At 61.4% G+C, this 26,681-nt stretch overlaps 1 protein-coding gene across 3 annotated transcripts; it reads right to left on the reverse strand.

Moving 5' to 3' along the window:
* Positions 1-6,605: 6,605 nt before the first annotated feature.
* MAEA (macrophage erythroblast attacher, E3 ubiquitin ligase) lies at positions 6,606-25,781 on the reverse strand. Of its 3 annotated transcripts, XM_090267187.1 has the most exons (10): positions 25,670-25,780; positions 14,764-14,946; positions 13,610-13,813; positions 12,626-12,748; positions 11,957-12,070; positions 9,554-9,630; positions 8,304-8,412; positions 8,044-8,177; positions 7,124-7,319; positions 6,606-6,987 (listed from the first exon to the last, which is right to left on the reverse strand). In XM_090267187.1, exons 1-10 carry the CDS (start codon positions 25,736-25,738, stop codon positions 6,892-6,894), a joined length of 1,305 nt encoding a protein of 434 aa, XP_090123313.1. In that variant the 5' UTR covers positions 25,739-25,780; the 3' UTR covers positions 6,606-6,891. The 3 variants fall into 3 exon arrangements, with proteins under 3 accessions (XP_090123313.1, XP_090123314.1, XP_090123315.1); XM_090267188.1 differs by lacking the exon at positions 11,957-12,070; XM_090267189.1 differs by lacking the exon at positions 6,606-6,987 and having other exon boundaries at positions 7,208-7,319; positions 8,044-8,196; positions 25,670-25,781.
* Positions 25,782-26,681: the final 900 nt, after the last annotated feature.

A 26,681-nucleotide genomic window follows, 5' to 3' on the forward strand; every position in this document is an offset into this window, starting at 1 on the left:
CTTTGGGGAGAGCGCGCGACGGCTCCGCTCACGTCCCCCTGTCCCTTCCCAGCACTACTCGGTCGGAGCGCACGAGGCTCGCCGCTGCGGGCAGCGAGGGGTAGCTGCTGCGCACTAAGAGGACCGACCCCGCGCCTGGGTGCCCTCCGCAGGCCGGGCGGGCGCGGAGGCGGAAGGGAGGCGGCGCCGCGGGGCGCGCTGCGGACTCAGCTTTGTTAGCCGAGAGGAGGCGCCGGCCGCGCAGGTGCGCGCGGGGTGAGGGGGCATCCGGGGACGCGCCTGCCGCACCGCCCCTGCTGCCCCCACCGGGCGCTCGCACCCCCTACCACCACCGCGGCCACCCAGAACCTACCGCGCCACCAGGTCGCCGCCTCGCCCCGCCCCTTCCGGCAAAGGGCCCGCCTCCTGTCACATGTCCCAGATTGCTACAGTCATTGGCTCGCCCTGGCCCGGGTGGCCCGCAGAGGACAGCGAGGCGACGACCGCTTTTACCACCCTACTAAGACGCCTCACCTTATCCCCGCCCCTTCCGGCGGAGGGCCCGCCTTCTACTAGTTCTCCCTACCTCGCCGCCAATGGTTCGCCGTGATCCTGGAGGCAGGGCGGGGCAGAGGTCTGCGCAGTAACGCAGGCGCGCTCCCGGGGGGGCGGGGCTGGGGTGGAGAGTCCTGGGAGCGCGACTTGCGAGAAGGAAGTGGGAGGGCGCAGCAAGTCCTTAAAGAGGCCGCGTGCGCGTGCGCGGGCCGGGTGTGGACGCCGCGGGCACCAGGAGGCTCGCGATCTCCGAGCCCTGTCCCTGCGACGGGAGGGAGCGGGTGCGCGTTTCTCTCGGGGGCGTCAGAGCCGACCCGGCGCTGCTCGGAGGGGCCGGCACAGGAAAGGGATCGATGGGAGGGAGGTCTGCAGTCCGCAGGGAGGGGCGGGATGGCCAGGTGCCCGACCGGCCCCCAAGGGCTTGAGCCCGCGTGGTCGTTACAGGCACCCCCGCGCGGCCACACTTTGTCCAGCAAACGTCAGCTCGCGGAGCCCCCTCTTGCAGGTGGGTCGCCCTCTCCGGCCCCTTGGCCTGGACACCTCCATGGGCTCCTCTTTCCCCAGGACACCCCTCGCCCCGGCCCAGGCCTGGGTGTGCCTACCTCGCACCCACAACCCCCGGCCCTGGAAGGCTGAGTCTGTTTTGCTCCTGGAGCAACCGGGACTGGGGCGCCAGGGTAACTAGCCCCAGACCTGTGGTCCGGCGGCACTGCGCGCGCGCACCCGGGCGCTCCCCACGCAACCCAACCTGGCCCTCGCCTGCTGTCCAGGGCTGCAGGCCAGAGCCCAGACGAGGACCCTGGGGGCGGCTCTCCCCGTTCACGTCCAGGCCTTGCACCCAACCCATTGGGGCCCAAGGGATCCCCAGGACAAGGTGGCTGCCTTACCTGCACCTGGAGCCTCCACGCTGCCCTCGCCTCTTGCTCTGTGCTGGGCCTCGGGGCCTTCGCACAAGCTGCGCCACCGGCCACCTGGTCACCGGCCCAAGCCACACCCTCCAGATGTCGCCTCTGCCTTCCTCAGGAAGGCCTGCTTCACCCCAGGTGCCCTGGTCTCTCTGGGTCTGGGCGCTCACGCAGCAGACTGGATGTTTCCTAGGACCTGGAGTGACAGCGGAACAGGACGGCAGCACAGACACACGGCCACAGCAGCTCTGCTCTGAGAGGCCAAAGGTGGGACATGCAAGTCTGCATCACAGGTGGATGACAAAATGCATTTCCTTGTGCCTTAAACCGTTACCATAAGTGAAGGAAGCCAGACGAGAGGCCAAGAGGGCTGCATTTATATGAAACATCCAGAAAGGCAAGTCTGCAGACGGGGCCGGTGCGCAGGGCGCCTGGCTGCTGACGAGCTCAGGGTCCAGAGACACGCAGAATACGACGGCACCCGCCCGGGGTTTCCTCGCAAATGCAGGGGCTAACCATGCAGGTCGTCACCGTGGAAACATCGCCAGTGAAGAGAAGCGTGTTCAACTAAACTCGGCCTCCGTCCACAAGGACTTAGGAAACGGGAAGCAAATGTCCTCCCCCTGATGGACGGGTTGGAAAACCTGCCAGGACACAGTCCACGCACACAAGCCCAGGCAACGCCTGTGGTCACCCTCCATGCCCCGTGTGCTGGGGCTCAGCTGTTACCGTGGGAAAGGACGAGAAAAGGGTGTAGACAGGAGCAGGGACTTTGGATGGTATGTCTGGATGGCCAGAGACTTTAAAATTTACGAAGGAGGTACTAGACGTATGGAGTGAGGTTAGTAATGTCCCAGGACACCAGATCAGCGTACAAAACCAATTATATGTGTTACCATCTGGGAACAGACTGAGAAGTTAAATTTAAAAATTGTGTTTGCAGTAGCATTAAAAACCATCATGTATTTAGAGTTAAGGAAACACATGCCCTGAGAACGAGTGCAGAGAACTGTGTCAAAAAGCGCTGAGTCCACAGAGAGACGTTCTGTGCCCACAAATTGGAGGACTCAGAGCTGTCAATGTGTTTTACTTCTTTCTTTCAAGTGGGGAAAGGGAGGGAGAAATACAGGGAGAGAAACATCGGTCAGCTGCCTCGTACCTGACCCGACTGGGAACCAAACCCTATAGTGTGGCCTTCCACTTTGCAGGACAACACCCAGCCAACAGCCACACCAGTCAAGGTTTTTAAGTCCCTGTTATGGACTCAGTTGTGCCCCCTCCCCATGGCTGTATGTGGAAGTAATTGAGGTTAGATGAGGGCATGAGGGTGGAGCCCGGACCCCATGGGGCTGGTGTCTGTGTAGTAAGAGCCAGTGGCACTCTCCCTGCCCCCTGGGAACAGAGGCCTCACCAGCGGCCAGCCATGCAGGCACCTTGACCTTGGACTCCTGGCCCTCAGAGCTGAGGAAACAGCTTCTGCCATGCTGGCTGCCTGAATACACTGACAGTCCCACGCTGATCTGTGGGTTCAGTTAATCCCAATTAAAATCCCAGGCTTTTTAAGACATTTACAAGCTAATTCTAAAATGTAGGTGGAAATGTAGGGGAGCTAGAAAAGCCAAAACAACTTTGGAAAAGCAGAAAATAAGTATTGTAAAAGGCACTCATACTCCCATTCGAGGCTGACTTCAGAGCTACAGTGGCTGGCATCCTGCGGTGCTGGTGTGGGGACAACCCTGCGGAGGTGGCCCAGGACAGAACATGCAGGCACAGGCCCAGAAGACACAGCGGGACTTTGTTAACAAAGAAGCCATGTTATCCAGCAGGGAAGAATAAAGTCTTCAACAAATGACTTCTCTCCCCGCAACACACGGCTGGCCTGTGATGGGTCACAGACCTCAGCATAAAAGCTGAACCTGAATCTCCTACAAGATCTAAGAGTCATTGTGACCTTCAATGGCACGTACTACTCAGAGCACAGAAAGGCGTTAAAAAATAAAAGTGCTCTTCCTTGGCACTGCCTATGGAGGAGGCAGCCATCTCTTCATTGGCACCATGGATGCTCAGACCCCAGTGAAACCCAAGACTGTCAAAAAGAGGACCCAGTAGTTCATCTGGCACCAGTCAGACCAAACTGTCAAAATGAAGCGGGACTGGCGGAAACCCAGACATTGACAGGAGGGTCGCAGAAGATTTAGGGGCCAGATCTTAATGCCCAGCATTGGGAGCAACAAAGTGCCTGCTGCCCAGTGGCTTCCAGAAGTTCCTGGTCCACAACGCCAAGGAGCCTGAAGTGCTGCTGATGTGCAGCAAATGTCACTGCGCTGAGATTGCTCACAGCGTCCCCTCAAAGAACCGCAGAGCCACTGTGGAAAGAGCAGCCCAGTTGGCCATCAGAGTCACCAATCCCAATGCCAGGCTGCGCTGCCAAGAAAATGAAAGACGGATTGTGTACATATTGTATTTGTGTCAATAAAACCATAAAATTCTGCCAAAAATAAAAGTTAAAAAAATTAGCCTTAGCTGGTGTGGCTCAGTGGATTGAGCGCCGGCCTCCAAACCAAAAGGTCACCGGTTCGATTCCCAGTCAGGGCACAGGCCTGGGTTGCGGGCCAGGTCCCCAGTTGGGGGCATAGGAGAGGGAACTACACACTGATGTTTCTCTCTCTCTCCCTCCCTTCCCCTCCTACTAAATAAAAAAAACAAAAAATTTGAAAGCAGACTTTCCCAAAATATTTAAAGTAATAATGAAAGAAAAAATCGCTAAATTAAACTTTACTAACATGAAAACTTCTGCCCATTAAATGAACTGTCCATAGAGTAAAATATCTGACGACAGATCTGTATCCAGAATATCTAGAGATTCCTACAAATCAAGAAAAAATGGGTAATCCAACCAGAAAGGGGCGGGTAGATGAGTGACGCAGTCAGCTCACCAGAAGGAGCTGGGTGTGGTCAGCAGCTGGGAGACTGCAGGCTCCGCCCGGAGGCCCTGCGGTGCCACAGACGCGGCCCGTACGAGGGGCCGCCCCGTGGGCGGGCAGGTGTGGCTCAGGAGCCCCCTGCACTGCCGCCACGCTGGGAGAACGCAGGCCTGTCAAGTTGAACGTGGAGCAAGCAGCACCACAGCTCAGGAGGGAAGGCACCGTCCACAAAGACATGCGTGCATCACAGGCAAAACCTGGAAACAAACCAAACGTCCATCACAAAGACTGGGTGAACGTCACTCCTCAGCAAGGCACAGGTGACAGCTGCGCGGGCCTGACGGGCTCAGGGCTTGCTGAGTGAGACCCAGGGGTGCCCAGCAGGGCAGAGCTGGTGTTGCAGTGACTGACCGACCGTCGCCGGCTGGGTGGCATGTGGCCGGTCTGGGGGAGTCATGGTGACGTTTTCTGGGGTCTGGGAGTACTCCGGCTGGACTTGGGGATTATGTGTCCACATTTATCAAAACTCACCGAATTGTCTCAGGTCTGTGTGTCAGCGTACAGTCTTGACCACAATCAGAACCCCACCGGGAGCTGATGGCTGACAGGCTGGGATTGCAAGGCAGGTGCCCAGCTGGCAAGGATGTGCCGCAGGCACCTGGCTCCAGCCAGCTGTGTTCAAAGTCCCTGCAGGTGAGTGTGAGCCGTGCCTGCCACCTGCAGACGGGTGATCACTGTGATGTCGCCAGTGGGCGCTACCCGGCAGTGAGAGGACAGGCTCGGGCCGACCCTGACCGCCATCAGGAGCTGCACTGCCATTTCGTGTCCACAAGGGTTGAGAACCGGCTGAGCCACCGTGACAGTGACCCACCCCTGCAGGGATGCTGACTGGCAGAGGCCCTGGGCCCCTTAGGCTGGACCGGTCTGGGTGGAAATGGGGGCCTGTTTACTTTGATAAGAAGGGAAGAAGCGAAGGACAGGCCTGAGGGGTGAGCTCCATGGGGCGCTCAGATGCCTGCTCACAGCAGCCTGTGGCCCAGCCTGGCCAGGAGCCCCAAGGGCACACGTGGCGCAGATAGCCACCAGGGCCCGTGTGTGTGTGTGGGCCTGTCTGCACACAGCGTCACCCGGGTGGTGCTGCCATGCGTTGCTCCCCCAAAGTAGAGGATGGTAATGGTCCATGGGCTATCACCTCTCTGGGATGTGGTCCTGGGCAAAGTTTTCAGGGAGAGGGTGGCCAGCACCCAAGGGTGGGGGCTGGAACGCAGCCGAAGAGCAGGACGTGCGTCCCATGGGGTGAGGAGGCCCGGGGTGGCTGGGGAGGGCTGGGGAGACCGTCTGTTAAGAGGCGGCGCAGACAGAAGCTAACAACAGTGAGCATGTCAGGGTGGGGCACCGGGCACAGGGCTGGCTTCCTGAAGCCCCAGCGTCCCGCGGTCACCAGGTGCGTGGTCTCCAGCGGCACCTGAGCCCGCCCTTCGGCCACAGCAACAGAAGGTATAAATTAAGAGGGACTTGGGAAAGCAGGCTGGGCAGCCCCTGGGGCTGATGCAGAGGGCAGGGCCCGTCACCAGGGAGTCCGACCTGAGCCTCCATGCAGCCCTGCCCCGCAGCACCCCCGGTTCCCGGTGTGTGCCGACTGGGGTGGGCCAGATGGCATGTGGCCTGGCGCCCAGACCCTGCCTGGCAACTTCTCGGCAAAGGCCTGGGCTGCCGTGGGGAGGGGACGAGGCCACTGCTCCGTTTCTTAGTTCAGCAGGTGGCTCTGAGTGTGTGAAGGGCCCTGTTGGTGGTTGGGCACCTGGACAGGTGTACTGCTCGGCAGGGGACGCGTTCTCCAGACGCCCCCAGGGACCCCAGTGGCTGCCGAAGGGCCCGCCCTCCGTGCTCCGGACTAACGGGCAGGACAGCGGGCACTGAGGTGTCAATGCACAGCAGCTTCTGCCTCACACGGGAGGAGAAATAGAAAACCCTTTTATTAACATGTTTTACATGTACAGTTTATTAGCTAAGCGACATCCACATGCAAAATGAGCACTAAGTACAAACCTCTATGGGGTGGCAGCGGCTACAACGATCACTTGATCCCAGGTCGTCATGGTCACGCGGCTGGACTGCTCGTTTCTGTGACCAACAGCACAGAGCCGAGTGATGGGACCCCCGCAAGGCCTGGCTGACTCGGTCCAGCGGGTCCCATGGGCGCACATGCCGTGGGGAGTCCACGCTCCTGGGGCTCCAAGTGACCCGGCGTAGCTGTCACCGCTCCAGGCCGCCCCGCAGGACCCATCTGCTCCCCAGGGCTCGCTGTCAGTAACAGAGCTGTTCCTGCCACATCCCCGAGTTCCCCTCAGTGTCAAGCCCTTTCCAGAAGCATCAGCCAGTTGGCTCACGTTACAAAATCCTACGATCAAAGTGTGGTTTCCAAGCACAAGCCCGTTCACTCTCCCTTCCTCTCCTCCTAAGCGTCTGCGTTGCTCACGGATCTTTGGTCGCAAGGGACAGAAACCCCGCCGCACGCAGGCGCGGGCCTACATGATGTACACCTTCTCGGCTTGTGAGAAGTGGAAGACCTCTTTGGTTCTCGGGCACACGACCTTATCATCTTGACGGATAGAGAGCAGAGACTGGAAGAGAAGACAAGAGCATTAAGCCAGACCACGTAACGAGCCGTCAGGGAGTGAGCTGCCTTGCTTTGCTGAGTCACCTCCCGAAGGACCGGCTGTCAGCGCCCCGCCCGCGGCCCCCACCCCGGCCCCTCACGTTGTAGCCGTAGACGTAGCCATTGGGCAGCATCATGGGCGGGTTGTTCTCGTTCATCACGTCGCCCGAGATCTTGCAGACCAGGCGGGAGTTGGCGCAGTGCGCCATGGGCAGGGGCTGCGCGAGCTTGTTCAGGGAGCGGCTGCACACGGGGCAGTCAGGGCTCTTGGAGCTGCCATCCTCCTTGTAGCACTGCCTGCGCCTCGGGTTAAGGAAGGGCCACAGGGTCACAGCTCCAGGGGAAGACCAGGGGCATGGGGGCCCCTCTGCCACGCAGGCACCGGGCAGAAAACAAGCAGTTTCTCTTCCAAGGCAAAGAAATCACTGCGCCTGGCAGGGCACAGCCAGAGCCCCCAGCCAGGCCCCTCCCGGCACAGAAGAGCAGCAGACACGCGCGCCACCCAGTCCTGCATGGCGTGGCCCGCCCCACCGCAGGACAGGCGAGGGCCGTGTGAGCTGCCACCTTCCTGGGGACTTCAGAAAGGCTGCCAGCTATCAACAAGTTCTTCCTCACGAGAGCACTCAATGCAGGCCCGGGGACAGTCCCCTGGCCCATCACCAGTGAGGCCTGGCCCGTGTGCGCAGCACCAGATGACAAGCAAGAGGCAAACAGAGCTGATGGGGTCCTAGAGGGGACCCCATGGGACACTCGGGAGGAAGCCAGAGATTCCGGGTCAGAGTGCCAGCTCTCTGGCCACGGCGGGGCTGTGCTCTGCGGAGACACGGCCACCTCTGGTGCGGAGCAGCCGATGCTCGGCAGGGTTCTCAGGAATCCCGCGGGAAAGCCACTCGGAGCGGCTCAGGTCCCGGCTGCTCCCCGTGGACGTGCGGTGTGCAGCGGCGTCAGCACAGGGATCGCACACCACAGTGAGGGCAGAGGTCAGGGAGGCAGGGCCACGGACGCGAGCCCAGAAGGATACGGAGTCTTTATGGCCGAGAGGCCGGCCTGCAGGGTGAGGGTGAACACAGAGCTGTTCCCCAGCTGGTGCAGCCGGTAGTTGTCGTAGCGGAACTGCTGGATCAGCATCCTCCACCGGGCGGGGTCTAGCAGGTCCTGGGAGAGGAGGCGGAGGCTGGGAAGGCGCGGGGCTCAGAGGACTCTCCTGCTCCCCACTCAGCAGTGGCAGGGGACACACGGGAAAGGCTGCTGGGCAGGTGAGGGCCCCAGCAGCGCAGTTACCTTGTAGGGGGAGATGTGTGTGTCTGGCGGGAAGGCCAGCATGCCCATGACCTGGCGGACTTCATCCAGCTGGCTCCCCTCGGCCTGACTGAAGTGCTTCCTCGCGTGTCTAGAAGACAACATTTTGGTTCATCTAAGTCTGCATTTCATCTTTAAGAATCTGAGTTCAGTCCACACTCAGTGACCTGGGCTGGGGTCTGCTGGGAACTCAGCTCACCAGGGGCCTGATCCCCACCCAGATGCGTGGAAGCAGAGTTAAGTCCAACACCTAGAGGGGACAGGGACAGGGACAATGAGATGCACCAGGCACAGAATCCCACACAAAACACCTGGAGACAGGTGCCCTGCCATGAGCCCTTCCAGTGGCCCTGCTGTGCACGAACCAAACCCCAAAGGCACTTACCATACCCGGACCCCGGGTACAAACAGGCAGCCCCCCAGTTTGCAGCAAATGCCCATCCCCACTCCAGGAGAGCCAAGGCACACATGGGAGCTACTGGGCTCAGGGACGCTGGGTTCCCATGCCCGCACAGCCACCTCCTCTCCAAAGGTTCCCTCTGTCACCAGAGCCCACCTGCCTCATGGATGCCCCAGTCCACCCTGAGCCCAGAGCACCCCACCCCGGGCCAGCACTGTCCCTCGGCAGCCGGAGGCAGCAGAACCGAGTCGGCACTGGGGGGTCGGCAGGACGAGCCCCTGCAGAGAAGCTGAGCCTGGGGGCCACTCGCACGGCCCTCGCTCACTGCGCCACGGTGTGCATCCCAGCCCAGAACACAGATCAAGCCAGGCGGGAACCAAGGGGCAGCAGGACACCCACGATCCAGGGTCCATCTCTGCCCTGTGGTAGCACCAGCGAAGGCTGACACCCCCCTTCCCCAGGGGCGCTTGTCTGGGGACACCATGCACCTCACGAAGCTGAGCAGGAGAGACAGCCCATGTCCCTGTTCTGCCCCAAGGACGGGCCCAGGAGCCCTGGACACTGTGTAGCTCTATCCAATGACCATAAGAGATACCCCACCCCCACCTCTGGCCTGAGGACATGGGACCAGCAGGGGCCAGGCAACCCGTGGGGGGCTCCTGAGAAGGAGCTGAGAGCTCGTCCCCCAGGCCTCCTGTCCCACCCTCCTGCAGTGACCGAGGCCGGCTGCCCTCTCTGGGCAGGCCCAGCAGTCAGGACGGCCTGGGACTCTGGACTGTGAGGACCCAGGCCTCGCCCTGACCAAGAACCGTACGCCCATCTCGCTGCGCACCTCACAGCATCCAGCCTCTTGTTCTGCCGGATGAGCTCGATGAACTCCTGAATTCTGAGGCTGAACTCCAGGCAGCTCTGAGGATGAAGAAAGAGACTGTGGCTTAGAGGGCAGCTCCGTGGGGCCGCCACCCCCACGGCCCTGCACCGGCCTGCTGCTGCGCATGGCGCTCACCAGAGCGGCTCGAGGCCCCCAGGGCGGGTCTGACACCCGGACCCTCACTGCAGCCCGCAGCCCACCAACTCCTGGGTCTGTGGGCCCAGCCTTCTGGCCAGATGTGGCGGGCGCAGCACCTGGGGGACGGCTGGGCAGCCCTACAGGGGCGACCTTGGGTGAGAAGCAGCCAGAAGCCACCAACAATTCCAAGTGTGTGAGACAGTGTCCCAAGGGAAGCAGTGCCCACACGGTACTAGGGGACTGCCACTCTGCACTGAGCCCTTTAACTGCACCCCCTTCTCGGTCCCCGGGGCCTTGCCTCCACTGGCCTCAGAGTCACAGCATCCAAGTGACAAATGCCCTGACCTGCTAGTCTGTCCCACTGTAACAGGGGCTGCTGGGGGAAGGCAGGCCAGTCCCTGAGCTGAGGCCCGACTCCTGGCACCTGGTGGGAGGAGAGGCCAGCAGGCGACACCTGACATGAACACAAGCAGGGGTGTGTGCGGGAGCTGGGACACTGACTGGGGCCACGCAAACAGCTGGGAGGACGGTCCAGGAGAGGGGACAGCCAGTCTGAAGGCCCAGGCAGGCGGCGGCCAGACCCAGGCAGAGCCAGCAGAGGGATGAGCACGAGGCACCCGCGCGTCTGAGGCGCGAGCCCGGCGGCTGCACGGGGGGCCCTGAGGGGCGCGGACGCCCACTCACTCACTTGGGGGTCTTAGTGGTATCAAGCCAGTTTGGGCTGAAACCCGTGCGGCTGAGGGGTGAGTAAGCAGGCAGGCTGACTTCTGCCACCCAGGAGGCGGAGCCACCTTGCTCTGAAGGAGCAGCTGTTTCAACTGCAGGACCTTCCACGTGGCGTCAGGGACACAGCCTGCCCACCACGCACAGGGCCGCGTGACACTGACGTACAAGAGTCCGCGTCTACAGCAGCCAGGCCCCACAGGGCGCGCACGGAGGCTGCCCCACAGCAGGCTGGGCCAACAGCCCCACGTGTCCCGAACTACACGTTCACTGGCCATGCGTGCTTCTCACGCCCGAGCCTCCCGCTGCACGCAGCCCCACGGCTCAGGCCCGTCCTCACGCCACAGACGGGGTGGAGGCCCTGATGTGCTGCCCGCCACAGGCAAAAAGGTACAGTCACTTACCTGGTCCCTGCATGTCTACACCAGTTACAGCCAGCGGGGTCCCCCGGCCCCCACACAGGGTGGACCTTTCCCTGACCCAACTGGGTGGGCAGGGCCCTGTGGTGAGTGGCAGGTGTGCACACACAAGCGGGGAGAGACCCACCTGCCCCCCAGCATCCTGTCTAAAAGCAGTGGGGCCCCCAGCGGCTGCAGCAAGAAACCAGGGCAGTCCTCGCGCTGCCGAGGCCCACTGAGTCGGTCGGCCCTTCGCCCCGTCAGCAGCACCTTCCAGCACAGCAGACCCTGCACCGCCTCTTCCCACCACACCGCTGAGGGGCCGTAGGGACGTCTCTCTTCTTCACAACAATCACCCCAGGCACGACTGCTCCTGACGCCGGCCAGAACCCACCGACTCCTGGGCGAGGACTGACTGCGGGCCAGGCGCAGGGGACTGGCGGCCTGTACGCGGGGGCACGTGGTTAGGTGATCGAGGCGCACTGAGCACTGACCATATCCTGTCCTGCCTGCGACTCCCACAGACACACGGCATGTCCCAGCTCACTGGCCACACTCCTCACAGGTCTGGAGGCCCAGGCAAAACACTGGCTACCAACTCGGCTCAGCCCCTACTTCAGAGGCACCTTCCCCCTGAGTGAGACACACGCCGCAAAGCTCCTCTTCTGCTCTAGTGTCCTGAGAGAGCAGCAGGATCCCGCTGGCCTTGGCGTGGCCCCCAGGCTCCCCACCCCTCCTGGCCTGCGTGTGGGACCGTGTGCGTGAGCTCACGTGCACACACATACGCACACACGCTGGAGAGGCAGTCAGGCACCCTGACTTGTTTGGTCCGTGTCACAAGCACGTTGCCACGTCATTAGCACACCTTCCAAGCACACGTCTGGGTGACTACGTTCTTCCAGGTTCAACGGTCACCTGTGGGTTCAGCCTCGCCCGCTTGCCCACACCAGGTGGGCGCGCCCTCGCCAAGCAGCCGCGGGTCGGGGAGGCCACGGGCTTGCAGAACACGCTCTGGCGACGGGAAGCCCGTTTCCTTCCGGCTCCTGCCCTGCGAGCAGTGCGGCTGGGGGCGGGGCGGGGGCGGAGCGGGGCGGGAGTTACGTACCAATTCTGGCTTTCCTTTTATGGTTTCCATACCAAGATCCTCACTTTCTTTAGGGGAGCCACTGGCCACTCTACTTTTCCGTCCCGGCTTCGCGTCATGCTCGCTTTGGCGGCCCTGAGTGGCAGAGAGCGTCACCCTTGGCTGGTCACTAGGTGCCCACGACAGACTCAACCGAGGGGTGAAGGCGCTCGGTTTAGAAAACAGAAGACAACGTTTTCTAACGGAGGCGGGAGGGTTAATGCACATTGAACATTTCTGCAAGCCCCGTGGGGGAAACACCTGTCCGTAAGCACGTGTGCACTGGGACCACGTCTGGGCCCCTTTCTAACGCGGCGCCGGGTCTCAGGAGGAGCCATGTTCAAGCACTCCGGCCTGGAGCCCTGCGCCCTGCAGGGAACAGCAGCTTCCGCCCAGGCCCCCTGCGTCCCCGGACGATGCAGTGGCGGGACGGCCGGCCCCAACCCCAGCAGCGGCCGCCATGCACTTACACGAGGTCACCACCTCGCTGCCTCGGAACGTCATGCTCGGAACATCGGTCCACACCCTAACGCGGACAAGGGCGCAGCACCCGAAACACCCCAAACCCACACCAAACCCAGCAAGCCCAGCAGACGACCCGAACCGAAGACCTGGGAAGCAGCGGCGGCCCCGCCCCGCAGGCCCGCCCACCTTCATCTTGCGCAGCCGGGACTTGTTGTCGTGGCACCAGGCCAGGCAGGTGGCGGTCTCGCGCCTCTCCAGCGACTCCTCCACTTCTTTGGCCGTCAGGAACATCTCGATGTTCACTAAGTCCTTGGGGAAAGGAAGCGGCGCACGCTCAGAGCGCCGGACCCTTGCACCCCCGCACCAGCTCCCCGAAACCCGCTCGGCGCCCTGCAGGGACCGCACGCACACCGTGCCGGCCAGCTCCCGCGGGCGCGGAGAAGTCTGCTCGCGGCCAGGCCGCCCTCCCCGCCCCTCTCCACAAGACTGGACTCTCCGGCAACCCCTCCCTCCTTTTCTGTGATTTCTCTCCCCCGAGGGCTTGCTTCATCTTCGTATGTTCCAAAGGCGTGGTCAGGGGGAAGGGGAGGGGCCGCAGCTCCTGAGCCCTGGGACCCCGGCAGCGCCAGGCGCCCAGGACATAGGCGCCCGCCAGAGGTCGGGCACAGCCAGCAAGAAAGGGCCCCGCAGCAGAGGGCGAAATGGCTGACGCTCGGCCACCAGGAAAGATGGGAGCCACGAGAAGAAAACGGAAACTTCCGGGGGCGTTTCTCCTCGTTCTGGGACGAGAACCGCACGCAGGACAAAAGGCCACCTCGCTCTCAAGAGCCAGAAGCTGTGGGCACCTGCCAGCATCCTGCACGCGGACACAGCTCGGCAGTGGGGGCCCGAGGCCCATCCGGCCCAGGTGGGCGCCACGCGGCCGTGGGTGCGATTTCAGCCACAGGGGGCGGGGGAGGGGGCGTGGTGGGGGCAGCGTCCCTGAGGGGCGGGGCTCCGAGGCGGCCTGCACAGAACCTGCTTCTCCCGCACGCGTGGGTCGTGACGCGCCCTGAATGTGGGCAGGCACAGCGGGGGGCAGCTGCCACCTGAAGGCGAGCGCACTCGCCTGTCCCTGCCGCTGCCACCGCCGCGCCCCGCAGAGCCCGCGCCCCGGCCGCCCCGGCGCACCTCGATGCCGCTCTGCCGCGCCAGCTTCACGGCCGTGTTGTAGTAGCCGCAGCGCAGCAGGTGCTCCACCATCATGCGGTCCATGCGCTTCCGCTTCCACAGGCCGGCGGCTGCCGGCTGGTCGCTGCTGTGCTCCTTGAGGTGCTCGATCCTGCGCTTGCACAGCTTGGCGCTCTCGTCCTCGGCCTGGATGGACTCCACCGCCTGCGCCAGGGCAGACGGCTCAGGCCCAACCTGCGCACTCAGCCCCGCCCCTAGAGGGGCCCCCGTGAGTGTGGAGCCGCTAGGGCACCTGCCCCCCAGCTCCTCTCTGCCCTCTGCCCTCATGGGGATTCCTCGCTTCTCAGGAGTGTTTTAAAAAGCTCAGTAAGGTATTTTATTTTATTTCTTATAAGACTTTATCTCTAGAGAAAGGGCAAAGGAGGGAGAAAGGGAGAGAAACATGACGTGGAAGAGAAACAGCAATCGGCTGCCTCTCACACGTCCCCACGGGGGACATGGCCCACAACCCAGGCCTGTGCCCTGAATGGGACTCGAACCGGCGACCCTTTGGTTCGCAGGCGGGGGCTCAGTCCACTGACCACACCAGCCCGGGCTCAGCAAGGTATTTTAAAATATCACTCCTTTGCCTTGGCCGGGTGGCTCAGGTGATTAAAGCGCCGTCCCATGTGCCACAAACTTGTGGGTTGATTCCCAGTTGCAGCAGATAGGAGGCAACCAATCAGTGTTTTCCCTCTTGCTCTCTCTCTCCCCTGTCCTCTCTCTCTAAAATCAATAAACATCCCCAGGTAAGGATTTTTTTACAAAATCAGTAAAATATCACACTTTTTGGGTTCTCAGTGAGCATACTAGTACAAACACCCTATGTACCATTCCCAGAAAAAAGAAACCCTACGTGCCGTTTTGAGATGAAATTCTAAAAATTATAAATCAACCTGCTCCCTTCCTGGGCCCATGTGGGCCTGGACCCTGTGGAGGAGGCCCAGGGATGAGGGGCTGCCTGAGGCTGCAAAGCAGGGCGGGGGCGACTGCTCCCCACAGCTCTCCCGCAGCTGCCGGCCCAGCCCCAGGTGGTCCCGCCCACACAGGTGACAGCCTCTCCTCGGGACAACCCGGGCAGCCCAGGGGCCAGCAGGCGTGGAACCAGCACCGACCTTCCTCTTGAGGACGCTGAGCTTCTCCACCACGCCGTCCAGAAGGCTGACCACAGAGTCTACAGCAGGGCAGCTGCTCAGGGTTTTCTCGAGCTCGGCCACCACCATGGTGACGTGGCTTGTCTCACGGTCAATGTTCTTCTGCGCAGCTCGGAAGCGCTTATTCAGTGTCTCATAGGGCACCTGGAGAAGGGAGAAGGACTGAGACCCGCCAGGCCCATGTGGGATGGTAGGCCCCCCGCACGGCACTCCCTTAGGGTCCAGGCTCTCTAAAAACATGTCTCCTCTAAACCTGACCAAGACCCACAAAAGACGGTATGTGAGTGGAGGGTCACTCATGTTCCCAGATGAAGAGACCAACGCAAAACTACAAACCACCCCCAAACCCACGAGCCGACCAAAGACAAGAGAGACACCAGCCCCACCACCTGGCACGGTGGCCCCCTCAGCTCTTCCCCAAAGGCAGCAGGTTATGCTGTCGTCAGTATCCAGTCCTAACAACCGATTTTTTAAAAGATTTTATTTACTAATTTTCAGAGAGAGGAAGAGAAAGAGAAAGAGAGGGAGAGAAAGATCCCTGTTTGGTTGACTCTTGCATACCCCCAACTGGGGACCTAACTGGGAATCGAACTGGCAACCCTTTGGTTCGCAGGATAGCAATTGATATTTTAAGGTCAAATTTAACTTTTTAACTTTATTTTTGTCAGCACCCGAGGGCATATTTGCTGATATGAGAGAGAGAGAGAGAGACATCAACTCAGGAAAGCAGCATCGATCGGGTGCCTTAGGTGTGTGTCCCAGCCAGGGATCCAACCCGCAACCTAGGTACGTGCCCTGACCGGGGACTGAACTGAAACCTTTGGGTCTACAGGACGTCTCTGCAACCGAGCCGCCTGGCCAGGGCTTTTTTATCTTGTGATAAAAAAATTAAAAAAAAAAAAAAAACCGCTCTGGATCTGGTGCAGGTCCCCCCCGCCCCACAGAGCTGCCGTGGACCTGAGGGCCCCGCGTCCTGGGGTCTCACAATGTCCACTCTGTCACCTCAGGGCCCCTCCACCTCCACTCTGTCACCTCCAGTGGCTGTGGCTGCACTTCCTGCCACCACCCCTCCCGGGTGAGATCCCCTGCACTCAGCCCTCGGGGCCTGTACCCTCTGCCTCTCCCCAGGGCTGAGCTTTTGGCCCTTTGTCTGCCACCCGCCAGTCTGGCTCAAGCCCAGGGCCTGGGGAGTGTCCGCGGTGAGGGTGTGACCAGCACCCTCCCCAGGAGGAGCGCCTGGGGTTCCCGTCCTGCACTCCCCATGTGCTGAGCCTGGGCACCTCTCGGGCCAGCTGCTCCTCTGCCTCCCGCCCCAGGGCGCTCCTGGCCCTGCCCCTCCTGCTCTCCCCAAACCCACCCTGCTGCTGCTGCTGGTCACCAACAGTTCCTGCTCTGGCTCCTCCTTCCCAGAGGGCTGTTGCCAAGGGAAGGAATGGAATTTCAGAAATGCCCTAGATTCTAAACCACAGCAAACTACCACTCAAGGAGGAGGGAGAACTCGCAATGCTCTCAGAGGCGTGGGGCTGCGTGTTCAGTGCCCGCAACCCTCCCAGGAGGAAAAGGACTCAGAGAAAGGCCCCGGCCAAACCAAAAACCAAAGTCAGCGAGGTGAGATGATGGGAGATACAATAAACATCAGTGAAGACAGAAACCAATAAAAGCCATGGGCAGCTACCCTGAAAGGGAAAGACACTGCCTAAGTAAACAAGGATAATGCGAATAGAAACATAACAGACTGTAATTTTTTAAAAACAGTAAATAAATCCTGGCTGGTGTGGCTCAGTGGATTGAGCCCCAGCCAGTGAACCAAAGTGTCGCCAGTTCAAATCCCAGTCAGGGCACAAGCCTGGGTTGCAGGCCAGGTCCCCAGTTGGGGGCATGGGAGAGGGAACCACACATTGATGTTTCTCTCTCTTTTTCCCTCCCTTTCCCTCTAAAAGTAAAATAAATATAAACCTAAAAAACACAAGAAACAAAAAATACCCAGAGCAGAAAGGCAGCCCAGGAATAGGAGACTGGCGTGCAATAACCAGAATACAAAGAACGACAACACAGCGAATAAATGGGCCAAGGCCTCGGACTGACATTCCTGTGTCTCACAGGAGACATGCGAGTGAGGAGGTGCCCGGCTCGGCATCGCCGACCAACAGGGACGGGAGTCACAACCACAGGGAGCCTTGGCTCACGCGCCCAAGGACGGCCACTGTCCACACCCAGACACCCGTGCTGGCGGGACAGGGGGCCTGGGCCTGGGCACTGTGGTGGGAACATGAATGGTGCAGCCGCTGTGGGAACAGGATGGAGGGTCCTCACCAACGGGCGTGATGCAGCAGCCCACAGCCAGGCGCCTGGAAGGCTGATCCTGGGAAGGGGGGCAGCGACCCCAGCACAGGTGTGTATGCTTCGGTCTGCCCTCCGCATACATGGATTCCCAACCTCGGAGCGAAAATCCCATTTCCAAGTTCAGGCTGGTCAAACTGTGGATGTGACACTGGGGATACGAGGGGCCAACTGTCTGTTTACTGAAAACATTCACGTGCACCTGTGCCGCTCAGACCCACAACGTCAGAGGGGCCACTGTGTCCAAGGACTGAGCATGGCCGCAGAGAGACAGCCACACCCCGCGTCCCCTGGGCGTCCCTCACAGGAGCAGAGGAGTGCAGCAGCCTGCGTGTCCCGCTATGGATGCAGGGCAAAGACGCATGGTCCCACGCAGGGGAGTGGCCATCAGCCTCGAGACGAGGGCACCCTGAGCCCCACGCAGGCTGCAGTGTGGGGACGCTGGAGGACTCAATGCAAGAAGGTCAGCCAGACGAGGAGACAGACCCCCGGAGCCACCTCCCTGAGGCCCCTACAGCAGGAACATCCGCGGAGACAGGAGGTGGAGGGTCCTGGGAGCAGCCCCCATGATTCACGCTGAAATCCTAGCCCCCATGTGAGAGGTCTCTGGAGGTGGTTAAGTCACGAGGGTGCCGCCTCCCGCAGCGGGTCAGTGCCCTACGCAGGGACCCACGGGCACCCACCTGCCTCCAAGTCGGCCGCTGGCACCTGGGGGGCCTCACCAGAGCCGACCACACGGCACCGACCTCGGACATCCAGCCTCCCGAGCTGCGCCCAGTCCCTGGCACGCTGTTACAACAGCCCGAGCTGTTCTGGGCCCCTTGCATTTCCATGGGAATTTCATGACTGGCTTGTCGATTTCTGCCAAAGAGCCAGCTGTGATTGTCCCATGGACTATGCAGCCTCTGTAGATCAATTTGAGGAGTGTTGCTGTCTTTACAGTAAGCCTTCATTCTCACTAATATTATTATTATTGGTGCTATTGTAAATAATTTTTTTTTTTCAATTTCCTTTTTGATCCTCATTTCTAGGGTACAGACATACAAGTTATATATGGATCTTGTATTCTGCGTATCAGTTCTAATACATGTGTTCCTTATGATTTTTAAAGACTTTATTTATCATTACACATAGAGGAAGGGAGGGAGGAAGACAGGGAGAGAAACATGATGTGTGAGAGAAACATCAATCAGTTCCCTCTCACACGCCACCACTGGGGACCTGGCACACAACCCAGGCCTGTGTCCTAACCAGGAATCGAACCGGCGACCTCTCGGTCCATAGTCCAGCACTCAACCCACTGAGCCCAGCAGCCGGGGCTGCCTCCTCCCTCTCAGTCAGAATGGCTCTCACTTCTTTTTCCTGCCCTGACCACCCTGCTCAGACCCCTCAGTCAGGACCACGCGGAGAGCAGTGCAGGGAGGGACACCGCCTCGTGCCTGGCCTCTGCACGGACACCGGCACTGGGTGAGGAGGCTCTGCCCCGCTCCTGGCCCGCGGCGCGTTCATCACGCAGCGCCGCTGCGCCGGGTCCGTCCTGGCTGGGGCCGCACCCCGCCGCGCCCCTGCGGCGGCCTCTCACTTGCTGTCGGACCCCGTTTTCCACATGCTGCTGGTTTGGGCGCCTCTGTTCACCCACGCGGAACACGGTCTGTAGTTTTCCTGCGATGCCTGGGTCTGGTTTGGTATCAGAGTAATGCCTCAAAGAATGAGTTGGCAAGTGTTCCTTTCTATTTTCTTCCATTTTTATTTTTTGGAAGTTTGTCAGGGATCCATATTAATTCTTCTTTAAACATGTAATGGGATTCATCAGTGAAGCTGTCTGGTCCAGGGCTTTTCTTTACGCAGTTTTTTAAAGTCTCTTTAAATGTTATAGGCCTGTTCAGCCACTGTTTGTTAACCTACAAAGTAGCGACTTTATGGGGTTCAGTTCAACACACTTTTCCTTGCACACATTTTCCATCTGGGCCTCTGCCCAGCACTCCACGAGGAGGAGAGGCCTTGGATCTTTGTCATCCATTTGAATCAGCTTTCTGTTTCGTAGGATTTTTAAAGTTTGTTCTTTGCTTCTATATTCTCATTCTGTCTCATCTGCGTGACTCGGCTGGGGGCAGCTCTGAAGACCCCGGCCCCTCAGCCAGCACGCGGGCGCGTCCTCAGCGCTTCTCCCCCGTCAGCAACACCCAGAGAGACGTCCTTCCTGCTTTCATCACTGAGACGGAGTCTGGCCAACACGCAGCTGGGGCCCCCATGAAACACCTGCACCCCACCAGCTCCACATGACCCCCTGCGGCCCCGGCGTGGGCTGTGGGTGCCTGCTGCCCGAGACGCGCTGTCACTGGCCAGTGCTGTTTTCTGTCGCTCGCCAGCACAGGAAGGAAGGATTCCCCAAAGGCACCAGAGCTTTTCTCTTTCACAATTACGCAGCCTCCGGGGAGGTTCCTCAGTGCTTATCACGGAGCCAAGGACACCTTCTGCAGGACTGGCCTGAGCCCTGCGCACCCTCTCCATCCTGGAGAGCCGCCGTGTGTGCTGGTGCGGCCATGGGACAGCCTCCCAACATGGTGGCTCCGTGTGCCCTACGCCAGCGTCCCAAGCGCACGCAGGGGGAGGCTCACCACGGACAGAAGGGGTTCACACGCCCTCACTTTCAACAGCCTCCTTGAAAAAGGACATATCTCTGGTCACCTTCCAGGGGTGTCCTGTCACCAGTCAAGGAGGGGCCATCCTCTTGGGGCTCCGCCATCGACCGCCACCACCTGCCGGCTCTGCAGGAGCCACATCACACCTGTCCTTCGTGGAGAGGGCAGTGCAAGGGGAACACGTGAGCCGCACACCTGAGCCAGCCGGCGAGCCCACGCGGCACGGCGCTGACCACAGCCACTGGCATGCTGGAGGCCGGGCCGTCGCCCACGCGGTCAAGGACCCTTCGCCTGGGGCAGCTCACAGACCAAACACAGCACACGACAGCGTGGGCACCCACGTCGCCTCCCTCCCTCCCTCTCCGAGGTAAGGAGACACACATGGAAGCCAGCCGTTTTGCAACCAGGTTGGTACTTCAGCGCTTCATGTCCGGTCACACTGCTGCCCCCTTGTTACAGATAAACACCCAAGCACACACACCAATGCAGGGGGCACCTGGACAGCTGGGACCGGTGTTTTCCAACTGAAACGCCGGGCTTCCTCCGTCTCTGCTAGAAGCACCCATCTCCTCGGGTGGGTGGGCAACCAGTGGCCTGCTGTCCAGGGCCCTGCCAGGGCCGCACCCTCGGGGGCTGCTGCTGGGTGCAGAGGAGGGACGGGCTCGGGGGCATCAACCGTGCGCCCAGGCGCTGCGCTGGCCTTCCTCACTCATGGTGATCGTGCCCCGGCCAGGGGGCCTGCGTTTTCCGGGCATGCAAACATGGACGTTTCGCCCACTCTAACGGTCACGTTGATTTCCACTTCAGTTCTCACTGCTTTGGACAAAACGGTCAGGATCACGTCGAATGGTCTGGTGAATTCCAGATTATCTGTTCTCTGCCCTCCCCAGTGATGCTAACTCCACGGTGAGAGAGACACAAAGGAACAGACACTGTGTCCAGTGGAGGCAGGAGCAGGTGGTGGCGGCGGGGCGGGTGACCTCACTGGGAAGGGGACACGGGAGCAAAGACCAGAGCAGGGAAGGGAAGAAGCCAGAGGGACACCTGGGGAAGGACTGTGGGCAAAGCAAACAAGCGCAGAGGCTCTGAGGACGCACCACGCCGGCACGCCAGCGGCAGCAGGGAGGCCACTGTGGCCACGTCCCAAGGCAGCGGAGGGGGCGTAGGGAGCGGACAGGGAGGGGGCCTGGAGGCCACCCCAGGGGGTCGGAGCTCCTGGAAACGGGGCGGAGGGCAGACAGCACAGCGTTGTGGGAGGACGTGGTCCAGGAGGGGCTGTCAGAGCCACCTGACGGGGAACTGGAGCACCAACTCGAAGGGGTGGGTGCGGGGCGGGAGAGGCGGGTGGTGTGAGGGGACAGGACGGGGGAGGTGGCGGGGAACCAAGGGTTGGCGAGACCACCTGCCCAGCCAGCGGGCACGGCCAGGTAGAAATCTTCGGTCACTGACTATAAGCCTGTAGTTATTCACACAGTGGATAATTCTTCTTTTCAGGAAGTTTTCAAAACAATGCTCTCCAAGTGTGAAGGTTCTAAAACACGTTACACACCTACAAACGCCCGCCAGGCGGCGCACCCGTGCTGAGGCCGGCCCTGGACAGCCCAGGGGGACCGCCGGGCCGTGATGTCCAGCAGGGCAAGGGGTGCTGGCCACCACCTCCCTCGCTGGCTTCCTGTCCCTGCTGACTGGCAGCAGGGGACGTCCTGAGTCACAGTGACGTGGCCAAAACTTCAACACAGCTACGAGGTTCTCCCCAGATACAGCCCCAAGGCCACCAGCTGACACCGCCCCGCAGGTCCCCGGCCTCCTGCCACCCACACCTGCCTCGACTTCACCCTGCTCATTAAGGGTCTGAATAGTCCCGTCCACTCGTTCAACAACCCCCTCCCACCACCAGAGCTGCGCCAGGACAGGGACCTCGCCTGTCCTTTTCTCCATGACACGCAGCACCCCCCGCAATGCCAGGCGCCCGGGGGCTCTCCCAGAACTGCTAGAGGAGGGCGAGCCTCAGCCTGCACCCCCAGCCTCACTGTCAGGCACCCACAGGACCCTGTCCGGGTCTGCCATGAGGGTCACAGGAGATCAGACGGACGTGCTTGCCTACCACGGCCCACCCCCTGAAGCCAGGCGGCTGGCCGCTGCTGCCGTTGGCCCAGGGCTGGGGAGTAGCAACTCCAGGCTCAGCCCATCTGTCACAGAGAACTGGGGGTTAGAAAGCCCGTCTTCTCTTCACTTGACAGTTGAAAATAATACTTTCAAACACAATCGCCAGCAGTGAGCGGGATTCCTCCCTCAACAGGTCTGCGCTGCCGGGGAAGGCCCAGGCTCACGCCAGGCACACGCCGGGCACACACGCTCCAGCACAGAGGACACGCCACCCAGAGTCCCGCCCGGGCCATCAAATACCCGACCAGTGGTGAGGGAGACCAGAGCGAGGGGTCAGCACACACAGCGGGTGCAGCTTTCAGAGAAGGCGGCCTTTCCCCTGCGCGCTGCGTCTGGCGGGTCTAGGGGCTCCCAGGCAGGAGCCCGGCACTGCGAAGGTCTGACAGGTGGCAGCCTGGGAGAGGAAGTGACAGGTCCAGTGCCACGGGCCCGAGCGCAGCAGCGTCTGTACCACAGGATGGCCGCCTGACTCCGTGGGCCAGGAAACCTAAAGCAGAAGGAAGCTGAGACCCAGCCCGTGGCCCCCGCCCAGGGCGTTTCTTCAGTCCGCAGCTCACACTCCCCAGTGCTCCACTCTGACCCCATGTTCCCCAAAGCCAGCCAAGGCCAAGGGCAGAGGACCGCCCTGAAAGTTACCATTTAAGGCATGTAACTGTCACCCACATATTCTGTGAAAAGTACAAACCCAGGCTTTGAAACTTGGTTAAAACACTGTCACCAGATTAAAAGCACAAAATTATCAAACATTCCCACAGAGAATGACCTAGGTGAGAGGAACACCCGCACTCCCAGCCTGGCCCCTTTGAGAGGGGGGAGGACAGCGAGGAGCTGGGACTGAGCTGGGCTGGGTGGGGACCCCCCAGCTGGGGTGCTGAGATGGGGCTCCAGGCAAGGAGGGGGGTGGACCCAGGCGAGACTCAGGGAGGAGTCGGGCCTGGACCCAGGAGGCCAATGACCAACACCAGGCCCCTTCTCCTGGGTTGCACAGGCGACCTGGTTTCGGTGGGATAAAGAAGGTCCCGAAAATGCTATTGACTTCAGCTCTCTGAAGGGAAAAGAATAGGAGTACACCAAAACATCAATGGGATGAGCAGAACGATAAACATAAATTACTTTTGTCATCAGAGTAAACAAAAACAAAATCAGTTCAAGGTGGTGGGCCTGGCACCCAAGTGCTCCCCTCCTCATCCCTGGAGGCCTGAGGGGCCTGGCCACACCCGACAGCCAAGGGCACGTGAGGGTAAGGATGCAGCCAGGCCAGTCCGGGGCGCTGCGTTCCCACACCCCTTACAGGGACGCAAAAACAGGTTCCATGAAGCGGGGTGATGCTGCCCCAGGGACAGCTGGCCACGTCTGGGGACATCGTGAGGCCGCACCGCTGGAGTATGGAGGGTGGACGCCAGGGTGCTGTGAACGCCCTGCAGTGCAGAGCCCCCTCCGAGTCATCTGGCCCACATCACAGCGGTGGAGAGGCCTATGCCATCCGCCCGCACAGGTCAGTGTCAGCGAGGATGGCGCCTACGTCAGAGCAGGCGACAGCACCTCGCCGCAGCTCCACTCTCACCAGCTCCTCCAGGTCCCCGGCCCTGAGACTGAAGGAACCCGCCCGAGGCTGCAAGCGGGGGGCCTCCCATCACATCTGGGCCCTGGGCGCAGGACGCAAGCCGCGGACCAGGGAAGCACAGCGATGCTGTCCCTACCCGCTCCTTCCCTCGTCGGCACTGCCCCTGGCCCTGCGCCCCAGGTCTGGGCCCCGCTTCCGACCCCAGACCACAGCTGCTGAGCACCAGCCCTTGCAGCGAGAGTTCTGCTGCACTTATGCCAACCAACACCCCCAGCCAAGGGTCCTGGCTTCCCACCAGCAGTCAGCCCTGAAAACATCGTGGGAAGGGAGTTACCCCAGCAGTGACGGGATTGCTAAATGGGACCCAAACAGCTTGGGAGGACATGGGGTGGAAGCAGCTTCCTGACGGCAAGCATTCTATTTTTAAGATCATCTAAAAAAGAAGTGAAACTTTTTAAACACCTGGCAAGCTCACTTGAAGTAACACGATGCTATTTGTTTACCTGTGTGAATAGACACACAATGATTTCTCTTTAATTCCTATTCATGGGCTTTAGGAAGCGAGGGAGAGGGAGGGAAACACGGACTGATGCATCACCGGCTGCCTCCTGTCCGAGGCCTGACAAGGGATCGAACCCGCAGCCCTGGCAGCTGGGCAGGACGATGCTCCAACCAGCTGAGCCATCCAGCCGGGGCCTTGACTAATCCAGTCAAAAGCCACTCAGCAACTGTGGAAGTCCAGCCACACTCGGGATTACGAAACGGCAGAGAAGGGCTGGAAGGAGAAGCCCTCTCCAGTCTGACGTTCTCACCCTCACCAGCGAGGACCGAAGATGAGGAACCACCAGTTCTGACCTCTGACCCTTGTCTGTCAGCTCAAATGACAACCTGAGGGTGACTGAGGGAGACGCAGGCCAGCAGGTACTGTTCCCGTGTTTCACAGTGAAGCCGCAGGCAGCTTGGGATCCGGCCTCTGCAGGCAGCCCGAGGCCCTACACCCTGGGGGTCTTTTGTCCAGACCTCCTCCGGCATCAAAGAGCAGGACCCATGCTCCTGTGCCGACGCTGCAGCAGGCGGCCTGGCCCCTGTCTCACACCCAGGTGACACCGGAGCTCACAGCACCTGCATGTGACGGGGGCAAACATCTCAGGGCCCAAGGTCCCCTAGCAACTGGGGGCCACAGGGGGCATACAGCCCCCACCACCACCCCCGCCACCGCGGAGGGGCGCGGGGCCCCAGGGAGGGAATCCAGGCCGTGACGCCCAGCCCCGGCTCTCCCTGGAATGCTGTGACCTTGACCTTTGCAGGAACTTACTCCCAGGTGCCCCATGCGGGTCGAGCAGCGGCAAACCCTCTCCCCCCTAGAGAAGCAGCAAGTACAGGCCCTGCTACAGCGACGCCAATTTCACTCCAACGGAATGCGACTTGGCTAAATGACCATCCAAGGTCACCCAACCGGTAACCCAGCGGCAAGGGCTGTATTTCAGGTTTGCTGACAGCCGGCAGAACGGGCTCTCCCCACCGCCTCCCTGATCAGCGCCTGCGGGCCCACGCACGGCACCTCCCGACGCCGAGCTTCCGGAGGGCACGCAGGCTGGCCGCCGGCGACCCCGCCGCGCCTGCCCCCGCCGGGGCGGCCGCAGGGGCAGCTCAGGCCGCTGCGGATGCAGGGGCCACAGTCCGACCCCGAAGGGCGAGGCCAGCGCCGGGCTGACGCGCTCCCCGCCCTGCCACGAAGCCCTCGCACGCAGGGCAGCCGCGGCCACTCACCACACCCTCCGGGCAGGGCTGGCCCCTCGGATCCGCAGGCCCCAGACCGCCGCCCCGGGAAGCCCGGCCCCCGGGACCTCGCAGACCAGGACCCCGCGACCCCACGCCCGCAGACCCCGCCCCGTAGACCCCACTCCTGCGGGCCCCGCCGCCCCGTGACGCCGGACCCTGCGCCCCACCCAAGACCCGCAGGCCCCAGACCCCGCCACCCTCGCGAGCCCGGCCCCCCGGACTCGCAGACCCGCACCCCTCGACCCCACACCCGCGGAACCCGACAGACCCGGGAGGTCCGGCCCCCAGACTCCGCCCGGCGCCCCTGGCCGCGGCCGGCCCCCCGTGGCCCGCCGGCTCCGGCCGGGCGCGGTCGCCCCGCCCGCCGACCCACCTTGAGGGTGGGGTACTCCTGCACCTTCAGGGTCATGGAGAGCTGAGCAGCCGACTCCTGCACAGCCATCTTGAGGCGGCCAAAACATGAGCGGGCGGAGGGGAGGCACCGCGAGGCACGCCGGGTAGTGACGTCCGGGGCGGGGCGGGGCGGGCCCGCCTGGTGGGAGGGGCTGCGCGTCTCCACCAATCGAGTTCGCCCACCGGCCCGGCCGCGGAAGAAGGTGCGGCCGCGGCGCGCGCGCCGAGAGGCATCCGACTCGACCAATCACCGCCGGCCTTCCTCCCGCCCCGCGAATCAGCGACCAGACAAGCTGGGCGGTCCCCCTACTTGAACTCGGGGCGGGGCAGGGTGGCCCCTTGGCCCGGCATTGCTCCCACCTGTCGGGCCGCCATGGTCCGTGCGCTGGCCGGCCTGAGCGCCTAGGGGTGGGGAAGCGGGGGACGGAGTTGGCCTCCTATGGACGGCCGAGCTGGGACCCGGGAGGGGCGCGGCTGTGGGGGCGACTGGGCTCCCGCGGAGCCGTCCTTGTAGGCTGTTGCCCCGCGTGGCAGTGACTCCTCCAGACAAGGACTCCGTGGCACTGGTCCTTCGTCCGAGTGTCTCCTCTGGCAACGTGGACAAAATGTCTGCAGATTAACAGCGGCTGGAGTCCACATATGGAACCCCGGTTTTCCTATTGGAAGAGGACAGGGGGTACTTAAAACTAATGTACAAGAAAAGCGCTCCCAAAGCCGAACGAGGGCGGGGAGGGGGTAGGAATGGCACGGCAACCCGCGTGGAACTGGAGCTCCGTTTCAACCATTGTACGTTTTTTTTTAAGATTTTATTTTTAGAGAGAGGGGAAGGGAGGCAGGAAGAGGGAGAGAAACACCCATGTGTGGGGGACACCTCGTTGCCTTTTGTATGCGCCCGGACAGGGCCGGGGCACCAAGTGGGGGGGGTGGTCCTGAGAGGACCACCGCGAATCGAACCGGGACCTTTCGCTTTGCTGGAGACGCCCACGCAACGG

Source organism: Furipterus horrens, unplaced genomic scaffold, assembly GCF_987537825.1.
Source record: "Furipterus horrens unplaced genomic scaffold, mFurHor1.1.pri manual_scaffold_2, whole genome shotgun sequence".
Lineage (NCBI taxonomy): Eukaryota > Metazoa > Chordata > Mammalia > Chiroptera > Furipteridae > Furipterus > Furipterus horrens.

Coding starts and splice junctions, on each gene's coding strand:
- MAEA (XM_090267187.1), bottom strand. CDS start 25,738: ATGGCTGTGCAGGAGTCGGCTGCTCAGCTCTCCATGACCCTGAAGGTG. Junction 12,749..13,609: donor CGCGGCAGAGCGGCATCGAG/GTGCGCCGGGGC, acceptor CCTTTCCCCAAG/GACTTAGTGAACATCGAGAT. Junction 9,631..11,956: donor TAAAAGGAAAGCCAGAATTG/GTACGTAACTCC, acceptor CTTCATCCTCAG/AGCTGCCTGGAGTTCAGCCT.